Below are 19,875 nucleotides of genomic sequence, written 5' to 3'. Positions count from 1 at the left end.
TTTTTTAGCAAGGTTATCATGATATTTCAAGTCCGCGCATGTAGAAAATAAAGTYGGTGCTCGTCTGCTTCGTAGGTGATCTGATTTAATTGAGGCAAAGTGCAATGTTATCTTTAAACGTACCAAGCAGAGAAGAGGTGACACCTCTTCGAATAACACTTAGGTAATTAGGAGTATTTTGCTTAGCACTGAAAGAGAGATTATCATCATGACCTGGGAATCCTCCTTTTTCTTAATTCACCACACTTCTTAGTAGAGAAGTGACTGATACGCAGCTCTGCAGTGATTTAGGGATGCCCCAAGTTGAGTTGTTGTTGTTCAGCTCTTTGCTGTCACTAGTACATTTATTTCCAGGGTTACCTGCTGCTACGGAGGACACCTGAATCAATTTGAAAAACTCGCTTTCTCTTGGTTGCTGCCACATAATTTAATTAATTACAAAATATTCTCGAGCAGCTGAAATTCCTGAGAAGTGTTATTTATTTCCAAGTGTGCAACCCCTGAAAGGATTTAAGAAGCATGGTACCCAAAGGAAGAAATTTAGAAATTAATTTTGCAGAGAGATTCTCCAGTGCCTTTTGGAAGATGGACTCAATGAACTAGTGCATTTTTTTTATCTCTTTCTCTCACTGATGAATATCACTGATGGCCCATCAGAGTTGCGTATGGGAGTGGAATTGTCTGAGAAAGGAGAGAAAAGGAGGGAGGCAGATAATGTTTTTTATATATATATATATATATATATATATATATTTTAAAGGCCAGAAAATAAAAGACATTCAATCAGGAGAGAAAAGGGGCCGAAAATCAGAAAGACTGGCTAAACACTTATGATTGCATTGCCTCTTTCTGGAGTGTGTCCTGCTGATGCATGTGCTAATTTGGGTGAGAAGCAGGAGATGGTGAGCATGATGGGATTTGGGTAGAAAACATGTTTATTGTAGGGCATGTAATATGATAAAAAGGAAGGTATAGTTGAAGATTGCACACCTAAAATACGTTCTTTTTCAAATTTCGAGCCCTAATCCTATGACAAATTACACTCTTTAGTAAGAGTTATTTTCTATAATCAGGTGAGAAAATCAATATGGGAAAGAAACTCGGATTTTGAATTTAAATATTTTTCATATTCTTTTTGTGCCTTTAGCTTTTTTAAATCTTACGGGGAAGCCGGCAGCGGTACGTTTTGGTATTTCTGCACACTTATTGGAGACGGTGTCTGCGGAGTCTCAGGAGCGTGCCGGCTCTTGCCAAGGACTTTAAATACTTAACTGAGGTCAGAAGCTGGTTTCACTGTTGGTAACACAATATACAGTATAAGTGGTGATGCAATACTGTGGATAAGGAGAAGCGTTATAAAATAGAGCCTGCTGGTTCTCCTAGCAGCAAGAGTGTTTCCTCTACAGGATACACACCAGGGGGAAATTTGGGTATTACCATTCCTGCTACGAGTGCTTAGGAATGAAGCTTTCTCGGTTCTTTTCCTGCTTCTGCTTCTGGCTTGTAACTTGTCCTTCGGAAAAGTTACATCGCAATCCTCCTTAACATCTGCCTTTGAGAAATGGATTTGGGGTTTGTGATTTCATTGGGATCTGGAAACTTTCTTATAGGTTTTTAAGTAAAATATTCAGATGAGTGGGTTTTTATAGCTAAAAATTATCTTCCCCTAATATTGATCCATTTTTCCCAAAGGAAATTTGAGGGCTTTTTTAATAGTGTATTTCAGCTGGTTACTGTTTCAAAACATCTTTTTTTAAAGAATCATTCCTACCTTGTATTCTATATACTGCACACTTTACAACGTTGGAAGCACTGAGTTGTGGTCAGGAGCTCCTTGGCTTACGTCTCTTTTGCCTGGGGGATTTGTCTTCCCCACTTCTGGTAAGCAAAAGTTTAGATGCATAGAAGACCATGCAAAACCTTAGTATTATATATAATGATTATTTTCCTTTACATTCAGTAAATAAAGATTACATCTCCAGAGAAAGATTCTTATGTCCTTGACTTACAGTTGCCTTAACATAATTTTGGTCTAGATCAATCTTTTTTGAGCTAAAGTGGTATTCTTTCACTAACTATAACTTTAAACACCTTTTTTAAAGCTTCTCGACTCAGCTGTTTTTCTTGGGATAGCCGGGGAAGCCTTACTGGTGAGCTAGCGTACAGAAAGGGTGTCCTTAGTAAAGCTAAATATCATCATTTAGTTAGGAAGCTTTGATGCCCAGCATTTTGCTTTTCATTTGCTACCTAGTGTTATTCAAATAGCAGTTCTTTTATAGTTTTGCTTTTAATTCTGTTATGAGAGCGGATATGGCAAGGATTTCAAAGTGCGGACTGGAGAGATTTTTTTTTTTTTTAAAGTACCTACTTTATGCAGAAAATGTCTTTGAGGACAAAACAGGTCAAGAAACCGGAACGGTCATTTTTTGATAGCTTATGAGTAAAATATTTCTTCTCAATACAGCAAGGTGGTATTAATGTCTGCTGCCTTTAATTAAGAGTCTTGGCACCTGGAACTTATGTGSGGAGACACGTTTCCAGCCCTTCCTCAGCAGAAGGAAAGACCAACACAGTAAGTGGTCAACAGCATGCAAATTCCTCCAGCCAAAGTCGCCAAGCGGTTGAACAGCTTTTCCATGTTCTCAGTGGGGGGCTTCCACGACGGAGCCCTGCTTGAAAGCTATAACCTATAATCTGCCTCCCTCCCCAAATTTATTGATATTTCGAATTCCAGATGCGCTCCATTCTGCTTTCCTCTTTTTTTATGGATCAGCCGCTGGCAAAATTACATTGGCAGTGACACCCTGCCTTTTCCCGCTGGCTTGCAGCGATGCGGTTTAGCAAAGTCGAATAAACTCTATGGATATCCTTAAGGATTAACAGGATCTGCAGCTCAGGCTGTCATTTGGGTTGGTTTGACAAGGCCGCTGGAGTAAGTACCCAGCAATGGTTAGATCTGTGGCGTTAGCATTTGGGGGGAGTTCTGCTTTGGAGGTGCTGTGGGTAAATCGTTTTATGCTGGAGCTTTGTAAGCTTACAAAAATGCTGGATTTTTTTCTGTCCTAGAGACAGAAAATCAATCATCCGTGTCATACGTGGAGTTCTTCCAAGGCATGTGTGGGGGAGTTTAAAGGAGTATGTATATATCTTCATTTTTRCATCCTGTTTATATGCTATGAATCCTATTACCATCCTAAATTATACGAATGAGTTTGCTTCGATACATTCCTCACTGCGGCACGTTATTATGAAGCCCTTAAACTCTGGTGCTCATCGGTGGCACCTGATGGTTGTATTTTTAGACATCTTCTGCACATTTTTCATTTGTTGTAGGATGTTGGGGAGCCTTTTGCTTGCAGAGTGATGATGCTCGGATATATTTCCTATACAGAATAAACCAAGTAACCGTATCGCAGTAGGTTGACAAAGCAGGACACCATGAATATTGCAGCAATAATATAGAGCATATATAGCTAGAGTTTTCATAAAAGAATTCCTAACTTAAAATTGAAATTCTTTCTTACCTTCTGACTTAAGTAGCGTCAGACACATGTAGAGCCTAGCTCTGACTTTTATTAAATCATCCAGCTGCTTAATTCGAATGAAGTATGTTTAGAATGGGTTTGCATTTTTTCTTTATTTTTGTACTTAATATTGATTGCCTCGCCTGACATAATAGAAGCTCGAGTTCATTAACTGCAAATTAGGAATTAACGCAGAGCAGACGGAAACGTCCAGAGTGCCCAGCGGATATTTTGGGTTGCGCTATAAGGTGACTCATATGAATATTAATGAAACTAAATCAGGAAATAGAGTTAGCCCCCATTACTTAAAAGCAAGCTGGAAATATGCAAAATATGTATGCGCACACATGGAGCAAGACGTCGGATTCTTGATTTGGTAGTTTTTAAATCACTGTGTTACGGTAATTTTAAGAAATGGCGTGTAAGAGTGTTTCTGTTCTTTCACTCAGAAACAGAATGGTGTCAAACATGAGTATTTTTTGGAAGCTAAAAAATCCTTATAGATTGCTCCTTAGAGCTTATGGGGAAGAAAAATTAACGAGTTTCATAAACTGCCTTATAAATCTTGGATTGAAAGGGAAAGTATCCTTAACTGAGGAGTGGTGACACCTGGCAGATATAACTGTTTCCCTTGACTTGTGTTGCCTTGGCTTTTGGGGTTTCCACTAATCCTGGGAAATCGTCCTCCTTTTTAATATTTGCTAAACAATCTTGTTCCTCTAAATTGAACTTCATGGAAAGATAAGGTTCATGCACTTCGTCTAGTCAACAGTTATTTTTACTGTGTTAGTTTTTGTGTGTTTACGCTGACTTATATGAAGACCAGATGCTTTAGTTTTGTTTAACCTTCCTCTCCATGCCTGCAGTTGAGAACTTTAAAAGCCTATTTTATTAGGAAGGTAATGACTGGGTCAGTATTTTTTAAGAGTATAGCAGAGCATATCATTTAATAAAGCCTAAACGCTTAGAAGCGAAAGTTAGCTTTTCATTTTTCCTAAGTTTACTGTAGTGCAGGGAGGAATTGCGTGACGGGACGTCTGGTTGACTTCATTCTTTACTCTGTAGTACTGGAAAGGATTAGGGGGAAAAATAGCACCTGGTTCGATGCGATGAGGTCGTTTGACTGTGGATGTTTCCCTTTTCTTAAGGTAAGAGAGTGGATGGTTTAGGAGGGCGAATTCTYGATGGCCTAGAAACTTCGTTGTTCAATCACGTCGAATGGTCTCATACAACTGAGCCGTTTTAACGCCCGGCAATGAAACATAGCTAACAAATAATTTAATTTTATTTCTCTAGACGCTGGAAGCCATTTTGAACTTTAARTACTCCGGTGGACCAGGACACGTTGAAGGGTATTACAGGAACCTTTCGCTAGGCCTCCACATAGAAGTAGAGCCATCCGTTTTCTTTACACGGGTCAGCACCCTGCCAGCCACCAGGTAAACCTTGCTTTGACTCCTCTCTGTTTGACACACGTTTCTGCTGTATTGACTCTAACTTCAGAAGCTTGCAGGAAACTTCTGGCATCATCCGCAACATGTACACAAAGAATTATGTCCACAAGTTCTCAAAATTCCTCTCGTTGAGGAGTTTAACCCCATTTGACCTCAGACTATGATTAAGGCAGTCACTGGAGAATTTCTGAAGCTCCAGTATTTTTTTCCATGACGCTTTATTTTGCGGGGACAAAATATTGCCTGTTTATTGTAAAACTTGGTGACTTCTTTCTATACGTCTTTGCTGTGGTGGCATGTTCTGCTTTATGTTGGTTAATGTTTGCCCCAGCACCGTCTTGCAGAGAACGCACGTGGAAATGGTTGTCTTTGGAAGCAAGGAATAAACTGTAATCATTCTCTCTTCTGGGGCTTTTTTCTTCTTTTAAGCCACAAAGTAGTTTCCCATGTACCTAGCAATTTTTAAAAATCGTAGTGGTTTGATGGGGGTCAAATACCATAATTACTACATTTTGATTGCCCAAAATTCATCTGCAACTGTGAGTGGAATCGGTTTTAATAATTATTTTTTGCTGTAATTGTCTTCATTTGTGGCTAAGTGCAGAGTTCTTAATCTGTATATTTTTATTAATTTCATATTGTTTAACATACTGCTTAAGCAAAGTGGCTTTTGCAATGATGAATTCTGTAAGTTAATGATTTTACTCATCCTTTATCTTTTTTTTTTAATGTCTGCATCTAAGTTCACCTATGTCAGTAGTTAAATACTTTGCAGCTTATAAATATTTGGGATGTAGTCAGACTTTTGGCAGTCAAAAGGACTTCAAGGTGGCGTGGGAATAGCTGTTATTCAAGAGATGAATGACTGAGCTTGGCTTTGTTGGGAAGAAAGAAGACTGAGAATGGAGCTGTTTCAGTCCAAAAATACTTCTGAAGTACCAGGAAGGAAGAAATGCTCTTTCAGATGAAGGATGAAGTTAGTACAAGAAGAAGTTGTTATAAACTGAACAGGAATATGTTTGTATTACACCCCCTTCTAATTCCGACTACCAAAATAGCAGGATTATTGAAGAGCACGCTGGCGTGTGTAGTGGGGGCAAGCGTTCTGCTTGGTTCCAGGTTTGAACTTCTTTCAGTGCAATTATATAATCTTGCTTTGATAGTAGAGGCTGAATTTAGTGGAGCCAAGAGATTCCTTCCAGTCTCAGGTCCTTTTCCATGACAAACTTCAGAAAGAAAATCCAAAGACAGACAGGACAGGAATACCAGCCTTGGAGGTATCGGGACCAAATTTCGTTTTCAAAGTCACCGATATCATAGTATTGCAAAAATGGCAAAGAGCGGATAGACAGCAACCTAGCTTGCAAAACGCAAAGTATTTCTTTTGTTGCTGTGAGCAGCAGTGAAGCCTCAGGAAAAATTCTCTGTGGCTAGCTGGGGGCCTGAACTTAAAAAAACTTGAAGAAAATATGGATGAGTTGGAGAAAGTCTAGAGCGAGAAGTGGAATAAAACGTGACTTATGCTAACAGACTGAAATTGTTAGACTTGCTGAAGCTAAAGACCAGCCTGTGGCAGGGGAGAGGTTTTTACTTACRTAAATAGCACCGCAAGGCAGATAGGTATCTGTTTTTCACAGCAGATAATACAGTAAACAATGACCTTTGCATGCAGCAAGGGAGTTTTGGGTTAAACAAGGATAATAAAACACTGCAATAATTTGTATAAAGATGTTTTAAAATGAGACAAACGAGATTGTCTCAAATGGAATTTTTTTTTATGAGTAGTTATATTGTGTCCAGCCTTTGTAGAAGAGACCCAAAACTGCATGGTTTTATTGGAAAGCAGCTTTGTCAAATATTTTGCTGCTTGAAAGTGTGGCGTAGAAGACTTAATTTTATTATTTTAGAAACTGTTCTAGAAAAGTAAATCTAACGCTACCTGTAAAGGCTGAACTTAATACCTGGAATAGTTGTTTGCAAAATTCCAATAGCATATTAATGACATGCAGACTTTTGGCACCGCAGCGGCTCTTCGTTAGGCAYGCGTAAGATCCTCAAGGCTTTATTAAGTGACCTCTCTGTATCAACCTGGACATGCAAGTACTGCAGCATCCTCGTTTCCAAGTAGATTCATTACATAGGTTAAAATACTCCTTTTGTGTTTATCATTTACTTGCGTAGTCCTTTTTGTTCAAAATGTCAGAAACGTCCTTCATACTCTGTTTCTCTTAAGTATACTTTTAAAGGTAAAAGTTTAAAGGTTCACTGAAATTACTTTCCTACACTTGCAGAGTAGCCTGGATTTGAAGCTGCAAACCTTCCCCAAAAGCTTAAAGCATAACCTGATGATTTTCTTTGACAACCAACCGCCAAAACGTTTGCCTTTTGTGCTAGGTTTCCGCAACGATGCTTTCTGTAACACAAGGTTACCCTACCCCTCCGTTGCCAGTCTGTTCTCAGGAACGCGCTGTGCCTGGAAAACGTTTAATCGTAAAATCTATRAAATATACTGAGGTCTTAATTCAACGGTGAAGTTTCTGCATCGTTCGGCTGTGTACACTTGCACAAGTCTTAGAGCAGCAGGCGCTATATATAGTTGCTCCAGTTCAACCAAATGCGTACATTCACATTGTGTGCATTTGCTTCATTCTTTGCCTGTTCATCACACACATCAGCCTTTAAGTCTGTGCAAACTTTATTTTAAGCATTTCGCTGACTGGAGGTGAAGTTAAAGATGTGACCGACTTTAAATTAGGATGCCTAAAAGCTTTCCTGAATTGGGGGGAAAAAATTGTAGTTTAAATGTCCTTCAGAAATGTTCTATCGCAGGACCTGTCCAAAGGCTGTTCCGATCATTTTTTCGTTGCGTAGGTGTACGGTGACTGCTCAGTCATGAATGCATTTGATTTTTATATGCTTACCGTCTCCCACAGTTTGTTCAATACTAATGGTTTTAGTGATCAGAATGCTGTTGCTTTACTCTTGCGCTTCCTAGTATTGATTCCCCATCAGCAAGAGCAGTCGCAGATCATTCTGGATTGTTTTAAAGTGAAAATTGCAGAAATATGTCATCTTCCAAACACCTAAGGATAAGTATTTATCATCAGGTGAAGCAAAGCTTGTTTCTTGACTGTTGATCATCTCTGCCAATTTCTAAGACTCTGTTACAGCAAATATAAGTCAAATTTTGCACTTTCACTGTTGCTCTTCTAAAATCTTGAATTTGATTTCCCTTTGATTTACAGCTGAGATTTCATTGCTTAAATTCTGTTTGAGTTTAAATTCTAAACTTTTTGTTTAGTAGTTATGAGAAACTGTGTTCTATAACTTAGCTTTTCAGCTGTCAACTCAGAATGAAAGTTGTCATTACTTTCATTTTCTCAGTTCARTTTTTTCCCTTTCTTCTAAGTTATTTTGTTTGTGTTGTTGCTTTACATTTTACCTCAATGAAAGTAAGAAACAATAGCTTAATAGGTGCTGGGCTTAAAAATCGAAGTAAACTAATAAAAAAAAMCCCTTAACATTGATTTATCCCTTCAGCCTTTACTGAAAAACAAGGAAAAAATGTGAATGATTTCTTTTTTCTTGCAATACTAACATACAGATTATGGTTTATGTAAAAGTCTTCCAAACTTAATTGATACTTCTTTGATACTGGTTCTCCCAGTCTGTCCCACAGCCTGCTGCAGTCTCAGAGGGCTTCTGGGATATACTTGCTTGACCCTTTATGTACCATAAAATGCCCATAAATCAGCATAATAACATTCGTTCCACCGTCTTCTGTAATTGGGCACACCATGTGAATTCACTCCTTATCAGGTCTTAGCCCCAAAACTACTGCTGCGACTTCAGGCCACAAAACAGTTCAGTTGCCAGCATATTACTTCCAAGACCACCAGTAGAGATACAGCGCTAATGGTTCAGTTTAAGGGGAACGTTGGGTTGCCGGTTTCATGTGATGCACCTCTTCATTTTGGCATACCGTTAGCTCCAAGAGCGTTTGTCGTTGAGACCTGTTCTAGCTGGATTGTCTTGAACGATGTCTTTTATAGGTGTCGGTTCTCTCAAAAACATTACCTGCCAATTTTGGCAGACACTGGATGTTGTCCCTTAATGCCTATTATCACAAAGTGGCTGATGCACAGAGCATGAAAAGATGCCAGCAAGCATACTGCTTTACTCCGTACTTTTGGTAAGAATTCAAGTAAGGTATGATCTAAATGCTGTAAAGGGACCCATTATTCTCTTTGCGTCCCTTGCCATTATGCCATCTGGACAAACGTGGTTTAGATGAGAGCCGTCTACGAAAGTCTGAAAATCCCTCTGTTTTGCTTGTTGCAAGGGTGACAGGTTGGTCTGAATTTGTAGATGAAGTCAATCTGCAGCACATCAGGCACGCTGCCTTCCTTTTTGTGCAAAGCTTGAAAGCCAGATAATTAAGGATTTCTTAGCGGTACATTCTATAAATTCAAAAAGGTGGAACAAGGTAAATTTTTGAACGTTCTTGAAGCAATGGAGTTTTCTTCTTGTCTTAAAACCACCGCACAACTGATGAGGCATCAGCTGCAGATCTTGTCTGGCAAGTGCAGACACTCAAAGTCTGTTCTTTAACTGAGTCAAAGGAAAAGGGACCTGCTGCAGGTCTTGTAAATTCAGTAAGTGCCAGGTCATGTAGATTCACGTACATTTTTCCTTGCACCATTAGTGTATGTTTTTTAATAAAATGTTTTAATTCTATAAACAAGACATAAGTCCACAGTGATGCCTACGACGTGCTCCCTGCTAAGACCTGTCATTGCTTTGTATTTAATGTTAGAATTCATTTATTTCCAACTTGGTTTCACCAAAGTGTTAGGAGACTAAGAAAGAACAACCTTGAAATGTTGAGTATTCTCAAATGCTCCTGAGTTTGGTGGACAGAACTTTGGGTCTTAATGAAACCAAACAAAGTTTTCGGAACAACAATTACTGTTTCCATGGTTTCCCACTTTTTCACTACGCTAAATTTCAGCAGAGTTTCCTTGGCAGTCAGATGTGGGGTAGAAATCCTGATCATGCATTACAATTGATAGAAGGGAAAGAGGAAATATGTGTTTGCCTGTGCTCAAGTTCTTGTGACTGCAGATCAGCCACAGCCCTCCCTATCCTTGGAGGGTAGCTTGGAGAACGTGCGAGGAAAACATCACTGTGTTCTTGCTCTGTTGTTACATTCTTCCTTATGTGCCAGGCTAGATGAACCTTTCCTTTAATCCACTCAGATTATTTTCATGGATCCAGCCTCCTCAGGAAGAGATCCCTTCGCCCATCTACTTCTTTTGCTCCTTTGCATCCACCAGTTTTGCTCAGGAGTTTTGCTCAGGAGGAAGAGCAAACATCTGCAGATCTTTGTTACTGTGTGTTCTACTATGGTGATGCAGATTTCAAACCCTTGCTGTAAAAGCAGATGTCTTGGGTCTTAGTTATCTGACCTTAAAACCCCTGATGACAGCAGTTGCTCTGGGGAGAATACACTATTCAAAACCTTTGACTACATGATACTAAGGAAGTTGACCTCTAGTGAAGAAGGTGCAGTCAGGAAGCTCACAGTCACGTGTTTGTAGTGATTAAGCATATTTGTGTTTACATAAGCATTTAAGGCTTGACCCRTTTTACTCTCTTGGGGTATTTGCACTGCCCAGGCTGATGAACTTTTTCATCAACCTAATTAATGACAGCCAGATGGCATATCGTTGACCTTGCAAAGGTGTTGACCTTGCAAAGGAAGTGATCTTCAAAATGCCTATGAGCCAGCTTTGTGAAGACCGAGCCTCCCCGCAGGCTCTCTGCAGAATTGACTAAGACAGCAGGTATGCCCTGCTCTGCCTTATCAGGTTGTTCAAACAAAATGTGTATATCTTTTAATACAATCAAATATGAAAGATACAGTAAAAAAGTCACAGATCTTTGAAGCATGGAGAAAAAGCCTTTCAGTTGGGTGCTTGAAGATCAATCTATTTAGTTTATTGTGAGGAAGGCTAAAATCTGACTTTTTTAAGATGAATGGCTGTTGCTACAGGGAGAAAATATTGAGTGTTAAATTCACTCTTTTGTTAATGAAAAATAATAATAATGAAAAACAGTCGAAAGAGATACCAGGCAAATCGAATTACAAATAAAGGTCTCATTTTGATCAATTAGACTGATTAAACATTGGAAAGAGCTGTCAAGGAATGGATTTAGTAACCTTTTTTATGTTCTCAGGACTGGATGCCTTTCTAGAAGATACTCTTTATTCATGCATACACCATTGAGCTCAATATAGATTTAAGTGAGTGAAGTCAAAGAACTCATGGCACATGGAAAGTTAGATTCAATTCATCTTGCTAACCTTAAACCTTGGTAATTGTATAATGTTGCAGTAAGTTTGGAGAAGAGCAGCGAAAAGTAGTTTATGGATTGAAGGAATTGATTTTTGAGATCAAAATGTTAAATATGTACCATTTGGCACATAAAGACATGAGAACATAAATCTGCAAGTATTTGTAGATGTGCTGGGAATATTTAGCATAACTGAAAGGGTTTATAGCTAGGAAAAGTCAGATGAGGACAATCCTTAAAATAGCTGAAAAGACCTTTTAACAGTGAGATGTATAAATTTCTGACTTAACCATCCAAACGTAGGGTGGAAAGCTTCGTTTTTAATAAAAATTAAATTGAAGAAACCCTATTAAAATACAATAATAACAGTGAAGATGCTCTTTTTTGTCTCCTGATATTACTATGTGAAGTAGCTATGTTTGTCAGTGGCTTTTGGAGAATTGGGTATTCTGGCAAGTCATTGCCTGTCTTCATTGCCAAGTGCTTCTCTTGACTTTATGAGTAGGGGTGTTGTGTACGCCTGTTTAAAGGAAAAAGTAAAAGAAACAAATAAGACACTAAAGCAAAAATGTGGATTTAAGAACACACATTGATTTCTGTCGATGGGGAGACTGAGCTGAGTCAGGATGTAGAAAACTTGCCAAAATCCCCCCTTCAGTTTTTCTTGCTTAAACCGCCTGTAAAACTAAGCTAGAAGCAGAACTGCAAGGAGGCTGTTCTCAGCAGTGAGCCGTCATTACAACATGACAGCTGCATCTGGTTTTTAATACTGCCTTAAATGCTACTGAAGCAAGTCCTCTCATGTTTCTTCAGAGTGGATCGGAAAAATACTTGCACTACCCCTGAAAGAAGTGTTTAGATCAAAATATAATTGTCTCTTGTCTTAGTTTCCCCTGCTCCCAATTTTGTGACCATTTTTGGAATCGTAACAGGAACTGTAATTTTTTTAAAAGGATAATTTGATCCATCATATCTATACCTGTTGTTTGTGTGTTATATCCTSAATTATCTAACAGAGGATAACAGAGAAATTCAAACAATAATCTTCAAGACAGTTTAGAATTAACTCTATGATTTTCAATAAAAAATTAAGAGAGTGTTTGAAATGATTATTAACTTAATTTTGTATGTTATTCTGAAGACCTTTAGATTATAAATCACCCGACTGAAAATAACAGGATCCAAAACAGTGAAATACTCTTCCCAAACCTGACCAGATCCTTATGGTTAAAGCAAAACGGCTCATGGATAACTTGAAGTTGGTCCTGCAAAAAGAGGGCCATTTCGTGGATCCTCGCAGGACTCCACCATCTCATGGTCACTGCAGCCAAGGCTGCCCCCAACCTTCACACCTTCAACTAGTCCTTCTTTCTTTGTTAGTACGAGGTCCAGCAGCACACCTCTCCTTGTTGGCTCCTCCACCACCTGTGTCAAGAAGTTGTCACCAATGCTCTGCAGGAACCTCCGGGACTGTTTGTGCCTAGCTGTGTTGTCTTTCCAGCAGATATCGGGGTGGTTGAAGTCCCCCATGAGAACCAGGGCCTGGGATCGTGAGGCTACTTCCAGCTSTCTGTAGAAGGCCTCATCGACTTCCTCTTCCTGATCAGGTGGCCKGTAGTAAACACCCACAACAGTGTCACCYMTRYTAGCCTGCCCTTTGATCCTTACCCATAAGCTCTCGACTCGCTCTTCATCCACCCCTAGGCACAGCTCAATACATTCCAGTTGCTCTCTCACATAAAGAGCAACTCCACCACCTCGCTTTCCTGGCCTGTCTTTCCTAAAAAGCACGTAGCCATCCATGACAGCACTCCAGTCATGCGAGCTATCCCACCATGTCTCTGTAATGGCAATGAGATCATGGCCCTGCGACCGCACACAGATCTCTAGTTCTTCCTGTTTGTTCCCCAAGCTGCGTGCGTTGGTGTACAGGCATTTCAGAGAGGTGATCGAGCATGCAGGTTTCCCAGGAGGGATACCAGAGGGTCCTCCATAGCCACATCCCATGCGCACTTCCCTGGCTGCATTCACCTGCTGGAGGCATCCTGACTTGAGCAGTCTTTTGCCAACTACCCTGTCACTATAACTCTCCCCTTCCCCCATCTTTCCTAGTTTAAAGCCCTYCTTACCAGGTTGGCCAACCTGTTGGCAAAGACCCGCGTGCCCCGCCTCGTGAGGTGGATCCCATCTCTCGCCATCAGTTGTCGATCTTCAAACAGGGTCCCATGGTCGTAGAAACCAAAACCCTGTTGCCAACACCAGCAGCACAGCCAGTCGTTAACCTGGAAAGTCTGTCTCCTCCTCCTCTCATCCATCCCCCTCACTGGCAGGATTGAGGAGAAGATGACCTGGGCTCCCAGACCCTTGACCACCATCCCCAGAGCTCTGAAATCCTGCTTGATGGTCTCCAGTTTGCCCTTGGTGTCATTGGCRCCCACRTGGAAGAGCAGCAGTGGGTAATAGTCCGAAGAATGGACAAGCTTTGGCAGTCTTTCCATGACATCTCTCACACGAGCCCCTGACAGGCCACAAACCTCTCTAGACATGAGGTCAGGTCTGCAGATAGATGCCTCCGTCCCCTGCAGCAGGGAGTCCCCCACAACAATCACTCGCCACTTCTTCCGGGCGTTCCGGCAAGGCACAGGTACTTCCCTTGCAGCCAGGTCCATCTCCTCCTCATCCTGGAGGGCACTGAACCTGTTCTTCAGCTGCAAGTCTTTGGGAGGAGCAGGAGCCTTTCTCCTCCCACGAGCAGTGACCAGTTTCCAGCCTTCTTCTACAGTGTTATGATGTACCATTTCACACGGCACAGAGCCCTCCAGCAACTCCACTGCTGTGGGGGGTTGGGACTCCCGAAGCTGCACAGTCTCCGAGAATACCCTGTCTATCTCTTGCTCCACTTCTCGGATGCTGCGCAGCCTACTGACTTCCTCCTGTAACTTCCAGTATGGGAAGTTGCTATGGGATATATTAAAAAATCCTACTTCCATAAATTTTGTAAACATACTCTCTAGCAGAAGTTTCACTTGCAGATCTTAACTTCATATCTACTGGAGAGGCAGAAGTCTGTGGTGTCCTTACAGGTCTTGTCCCACTCTCCCAATGCTGAGATGGAAGCCAGGCTGCTTTTTCTCTCCTTTTCATTCATTACCGGTAACAGGTTAGCTACTAACTTGAGTGCTGCCCTTCCAGTATTTCTTTTTTTGTGTGTGTGAGTTGTTAAGGGAGGGAATTCTCATTAAGGGCTCTGACTCCTCATTTYTTCTAAATTCTTGAGTTTGGTCATGTTTGCTTCAGGCACTCAGCTGCCTTTGTGCATTCCTCTCTATATTCAGTGGGGTTTGATCTGAAAAGAATGAACCCCCCTAAAAATACAAAAACAGCCTCCACATCTCCTTTTGCTTTTCTCTTTGTCTAGGAGAGATGCCCCTGTCTCCAAGCAGGATTTGCTTGTCATTTAGTGCCCGATTGCATGGGATGCTGCTATCACTGCTGTCGCCTGAACTTGAGCCTCCCGGGCTTGTTGAAGGAGTGTTTCCATCTCAAGGGCTTGCAAGGTAGCAGCACAGTCCCTTCTGCGCATGCTCCGAAAATGATATTCCTTGATGTTCAGAAGAGAACCATAGTTTGATCTAGAGAATCTGCTTCCAAAATAGAAGAGCGGTTCCTAAACTCGTGAACTGCTAGAGTTTAATTTTCCTTTGGAAGGGTTGGCATTTGGGTTTAACTGCAAATTAGTGTGCAGTAGGGTAAACGTACTTGGCTACCTGAGACACTCAACTGTATATTATGAAGTTTGAATACATATAACTCTTGAAAAGTTTAGTGTTCATATCTGCTCGAAGATATTTCTGGTTACCAGGAGAGAATTGTTTCTTTATTTGGTTATTTCTTCTGAGGTTTAGCTTTTGTGAAATGACTGAATAAAACTGGAATTAAGGATATTTTGCATGCTGTGCTTGCTGTTGGGCACGGTGAAACCAAAGGGCAAGGAACGGCACGAGCATGCAGACTTTCAGGGCCCAGCTTAAGCAAGCTTTCGCTGAGGCTCTTCAATTTGAAAACTCCTATAGTCGCCTGAAAGCTAAGTAAAAACTGAGATCAGCATATTTATTTATTCTTTACTCCTAAAAGATAACCTGCCTAGGTGTAATCCTTTAAAGCACACTAGACCTGCACGTTGCAGTTATTGGGAGGACAGCTCTGATGGTCCTCACCTTGCAAATGTGTTTCTCCTCCTTCCTTTTGGGGCGTCTCCTCCTGACGGACGATACCAGCATCTTCCCCTGCGTCTAGACTCTGATAGCACTTACCTGTGCTGTGATGGTCCGCGATCGTTGTGCGATGGCGATGCTGCCTTACGCTGTGCTTCACAGCGGCAAGTTTGGTCTACGTGCATTTAAACGTCAAAGTAATTTAGGCTAAATGGTAGCGATGCTTCGGAAGGCCGGGATATTTCTCTGTTGTTCATTAGCTTCTCGGGAAGTTTTGAATTTCGGAGTAGACTGATAAAGCGTTATCACGGCCGTATGATTGCATCTGGCCTCATGGCATCTGATTCTGTTTCTTTCTTTCTTTTTCTTCTCTRTTGTACTATAATCTTCACTAAATGCTGCTGTTGGCAGTTAGTTCCACAAGGAGAAAAAGTGCCTAAAGAAAACTTAGAGCAGAGTTTCTTTTGCAGAGCTTTGTCAGTAGTATTTCCCAAGACTATCAGAGATGAGGTTGGTATATTCGTAATGAAAGATTTCTAGGGAGATTTGGGTTGGAAGGACAGTGGCTGACGAATGTAGGGTTTTCTCCTAGGACTGCTGGTGTTTGCTTTTCTGCCAGAAGAGACAGAGTTATCTCACCTCTTAGAGACCCAGTTCTCTCTCTCGGAGCAGTTGCTATAATGTAGAAAGTATCCTAGTTGCCAGCTTTCTTTGGTCCATAGACAAAAGAGCTATAGCAGTACATGAATTGCCCTCTTTTGCTGGGCAGGGATTTAAATTTTGCTTGTAACTTTGTTTCTTAAAAAGATAGTGTCAAGGTAATTTGAAGTAATAACATCGGTCTAACATGAATGCTCAAGAAATGAAAAAAAAATCTGTGGCTTTTTAACAGACATGGATCTGAGAGCTGCAGAGTGAGAATATGTGACCATATGCTTTGGGGCTTGTGCAGGTCGTAATCATCGTTTAACTTTTTTTTCCTTTGACTATATATGCTTCTGTCTAGTTTCAGTAAAAAAATGAAACATAGTTTCCAGTAAAAAAAAAAAACAAAAAACTCTTATAATTGGAGTATAAAATATGTATGTGAGAATGTGTATATATATGAATAAATATAAATATATATTCCGATATGTACACACACACACACTAYATATATTATAATTATTCTGTGGTGTATTGTTGAAGCTCTAATACTCTTTTTTTCTTCTCTGAACAGCACCCGGCAATGCCATCTACTTCTTGACGTCTTCAACTCTACAGAGCACGAGTTGACCATTAGTGCTAAGAACAACGAAGATTTAATTCTGCACGCGGGCGAATGTCAGCGGTGAGTGCTTTCGGTATTAAAAGGGCCCTATTTGTGGCCCTGTTACTTCTTGTACCCTATTGATGTTATTGCAGGTCTATTTTTCTTTTTTAACGTTTTATACATGTCAAAGAATACAATAATTTTATTCATTTTAAAGTAACATAATTGATTTCAAGTAATTTCTCAATGTAATTTATTTTGGCTGTGAATCTAAAAAGACTGAAAATAACAAAATATGAAATAGCTGTGAGATAAACAAATGGATATAGCATTGACATGGCTAGTTTAGCTATAATTTAGCTATCAAGGAATGTTTTAATAGCATTTTCATGCGTTCTGAACACAGTTGTTCTGATGTTGCAGCCTGAACGCACTCGACTGTCATCCTTTCACAACTTGAATGAGTCTTTCCTCTATACAGATCCCCAGCCCTTCTATCAATTTTAATAAGAAGAGAACTGAAGGAAAGAAAATAGAATTGAAGAAAAAGCAGTGACAATTTCTGCGGAAAAAAATAGTCTAGATTAAGTAGGCTGTTATGTATATTGGCTCTTATAATCCTACTAGGGTGATGTAAAATGTAGCTAACTGCAACATGAGACACTTAAGAATCATTTGCCRTGATAGATTTTCTTCCTCGAATTTCTGCCATTGGCTGTACCTAGGCACAGTGTTGCTTGGTTTATCTTCCTGGGATATCTGTTACGTCTAGGTGACGTCATTTTTGTCCTGGAAAGGTGAAACTGTGAAAGAGGAAACGTTTCAGGTTGGTCATGGAGAGCTTGCTATCTTCACCATCTTGATCCGGTTATTAAGTTCAAAGTAAGAATAAGTCATTGGCAGGACATGCAATTGGGCAGAACAGAAATTTGGAATAGCTCACAATATTAGTAAGGTTGGAATGCTTTTTGCCGTTAGCGACTCTGATATCGCAGCCATCGGCAAACACATCTGCTCAAACTGAGGCTGAATTTTGACGTTTTTTTCTTTATCGAGGAATGGACAAAAATATCACTAAAATACGGCGTTTGTGCCTTTTGCATTTTATTTGGAAGGCATCAGTCTTTTTTTAAAAAAGCAAACTAAATACTCACCAAAATGTGCATATTCTTATCCATGCTGTGTGTGTAATTGTGTTCATATGACTCYTGCTATTTCCCATTGATTTTTAACATCATGTATTTGGTAAGTTCCTTGGAATAATGATAATTTCGGTCTCCCAGTTTTGGCATTGATAGGTAGTAAATAGAAATAATGCTACAAATACTGTTATAATGTTACTTTGCATCTCCTTGACTGAATTGCTTTCATTTTCCTATGGGTTTAATATTTGAAGTTTAAATATCCTTAAATCATTATATTGTAATGGATATAAACCTTTTCAATAAGTCCTTTGAAACAGTCATTTATCAAGGAGGATTGTGTAACTGTTGAAAGTATTTGGACCTTTTAAGGATAATGATTTTAATCTTACTGTAAAATATTGTTTTTATTCTCATTTAGAGGTTGCCCTAGGTTTCCTGTGAGTTCTACACTCATTTGTTTTCTATTTCTTGAATGGTAAGCTATTAATTTAACTCTGTATATGGCTGCTATATTGCTTAAAAGATTTAATTTTTATTCTGATCGATCTGCTAGAGAAATTTAAATGGAACATAAACTGGGCCTTAAAATTACCAAATCCCTAGCAAAGGGCTTTTGTTAATCTTATGAAAAAACGAACAACTCGGGAATCTTCCCCTTCCTTGGGGCATTGGTTCTAGGTCCTTCTGTTTCAACGTCGGACAACCAACTTTGGCGGGTTGTTTTTCAATCAAATGTTTTCAGTCGGAATATACAGTGAATATTCTGTGTTATGGAGCAGTCAAAGCAGAATATACAGAATAAGCACTCCCGTGCCCGGTAGGAAGGGATTTGCAGGGAAGTCTTGTGTTGCTCTTGCGGCAAACGCTGAAGGCGATGGAAGGCGTTGGGTGCTGTTGAGAAGCCATTGATTAGGAATATTTAGTGTGTGCAGTGCAACCGTTCTCAAATTTGTGTATCAAGCAAAGYTCCTGAGAGGCTGCACTCTTCTTACACGTTAGGATAAAGAGTTGTAAGGAACACGTACTTTGCTAACCGGTTGTTTCTTACTATCAAACGATGATGGTGTTGATGGGTTATTTCTTGACTCCCTTGTTCTGTCTTTTACTGTTATCTTTTCTGTGAATGCACAAATGCAAAGGAACAGCCTTTTCTTTTTCCCATATCCCAGGATATTACATGGACAGTGATCTTCATACTCCCTTTTCAGTTTCTATACGATTTGAAATAGTCCTTCATGTCCCACTGTGGGATGATGAGTGGTGAGTTTTACTCTGGGGCCTTTTGTCCACAGAAGACTTGCTTGGAAGGGAGCAGAAAGCGGGGAGAGATTTACATCTCCTCCTTTCCTGCAAGGTGGCAGATCCAAGAGAAAAGAGGGGCATGGGCGTTGGAGGGTCCTTCGCTGTATTGCTGAAAGTGTGTTTTGGGTTCATTGAGTTCTGTAGATCAAAACCAAATGATTTTTGCTGCTTCCTATAGTTGATCTGCAGAGTTTTTTTCAGCTTTAATCTACAATCTGAAATACGTTGTTTGGACAGTTGGTGTCCTGGCAAAAAGTTGCCAGATAAGTTACTCTAGAGAAGAAGTTCTCGCTAGACTAAGTGAAACTGAGAAGTCTGCAGTGTCTTCAGTTAATTAAAATATTTGTGATGTACAATACTGTGGTGTCTATATGCTTGGTTAACCTATTCAGTTGAAACAAATCCTCTTAAATATAGTATTGGAAAGCTCAGTCTTCAGATGGTTTCTAGACTAGTGGAGCCTGCCATCTACAAAGCTGTTTCATGAAATAACTGTGCGCTGTTGAAGCTGTTGTACAGTTGCACATTGTTGGGCTCTGCTATCAGTGTCGAAATGTTATGGATGCAATCAATAGTAACCGAACTTGTTTATCACAACAATGTGGCATWTGACTGAATGTTTTGAAA

At 40.0% G+C, this 19,875-nt stretch overlaps 1 protein-coding gene across 13 annotated transcripts in view; it reads left to right on the top strand.

Annotated features, from left to right (window-relative positions):
* TRAPPC9 (trafficking protein particle complex 9) overlaps positions 1-19,875 on the top strand; it is a 460,967-nt gene that overhangs the window by 164,497 nt on the left and 276,595 nt on the right. For 12 of the 13 annotated variants that reach the window (XR_003252299.1, XR_003252300.1, XM_026058552.1 and 9 more), the window contains 2 exons: positions 4,821-4,963; positions 16,769-16,879. Coding sequence is in view for 11 of the 13 variants with exons in the window: in XM_026058552.1 (XP_025914337.1) it covers positions 4,821-4,963; positions 16,769-16,879 (254 nt within the window). In the remaining 2 variants the exon portion in view is untranslated. Of the gene's footprint in view, positions 1-4,820; positions 4,964-16,768; positions 16,880-17,224; positions 18,181-19,875 lie in introns of those variants that run through there. The other variant, XM_026058559.1, reaches the window with a different exon arrangement.

The sequence above is a fragment of the Apteryx rowi genome, unplaced genomic scaffold (assembly GCF_003343035.1).
Source record: "Apteryx rowi isolate R43461 unplaced genomic scaffold, aptRow1 scaffold_148, whole genome shotgun sequence".
NCBI classification, from domain to species: Eukaryota; Metazoa; Chordata; class Aves; order Apterygiformes; family Apterygidae; genus Apteryx; species Apteryx rowi.
Note: the sequence above shows the minus strand (reverse complement) of the source record. Positions and strands in the feature narration are given on the sequence as shown.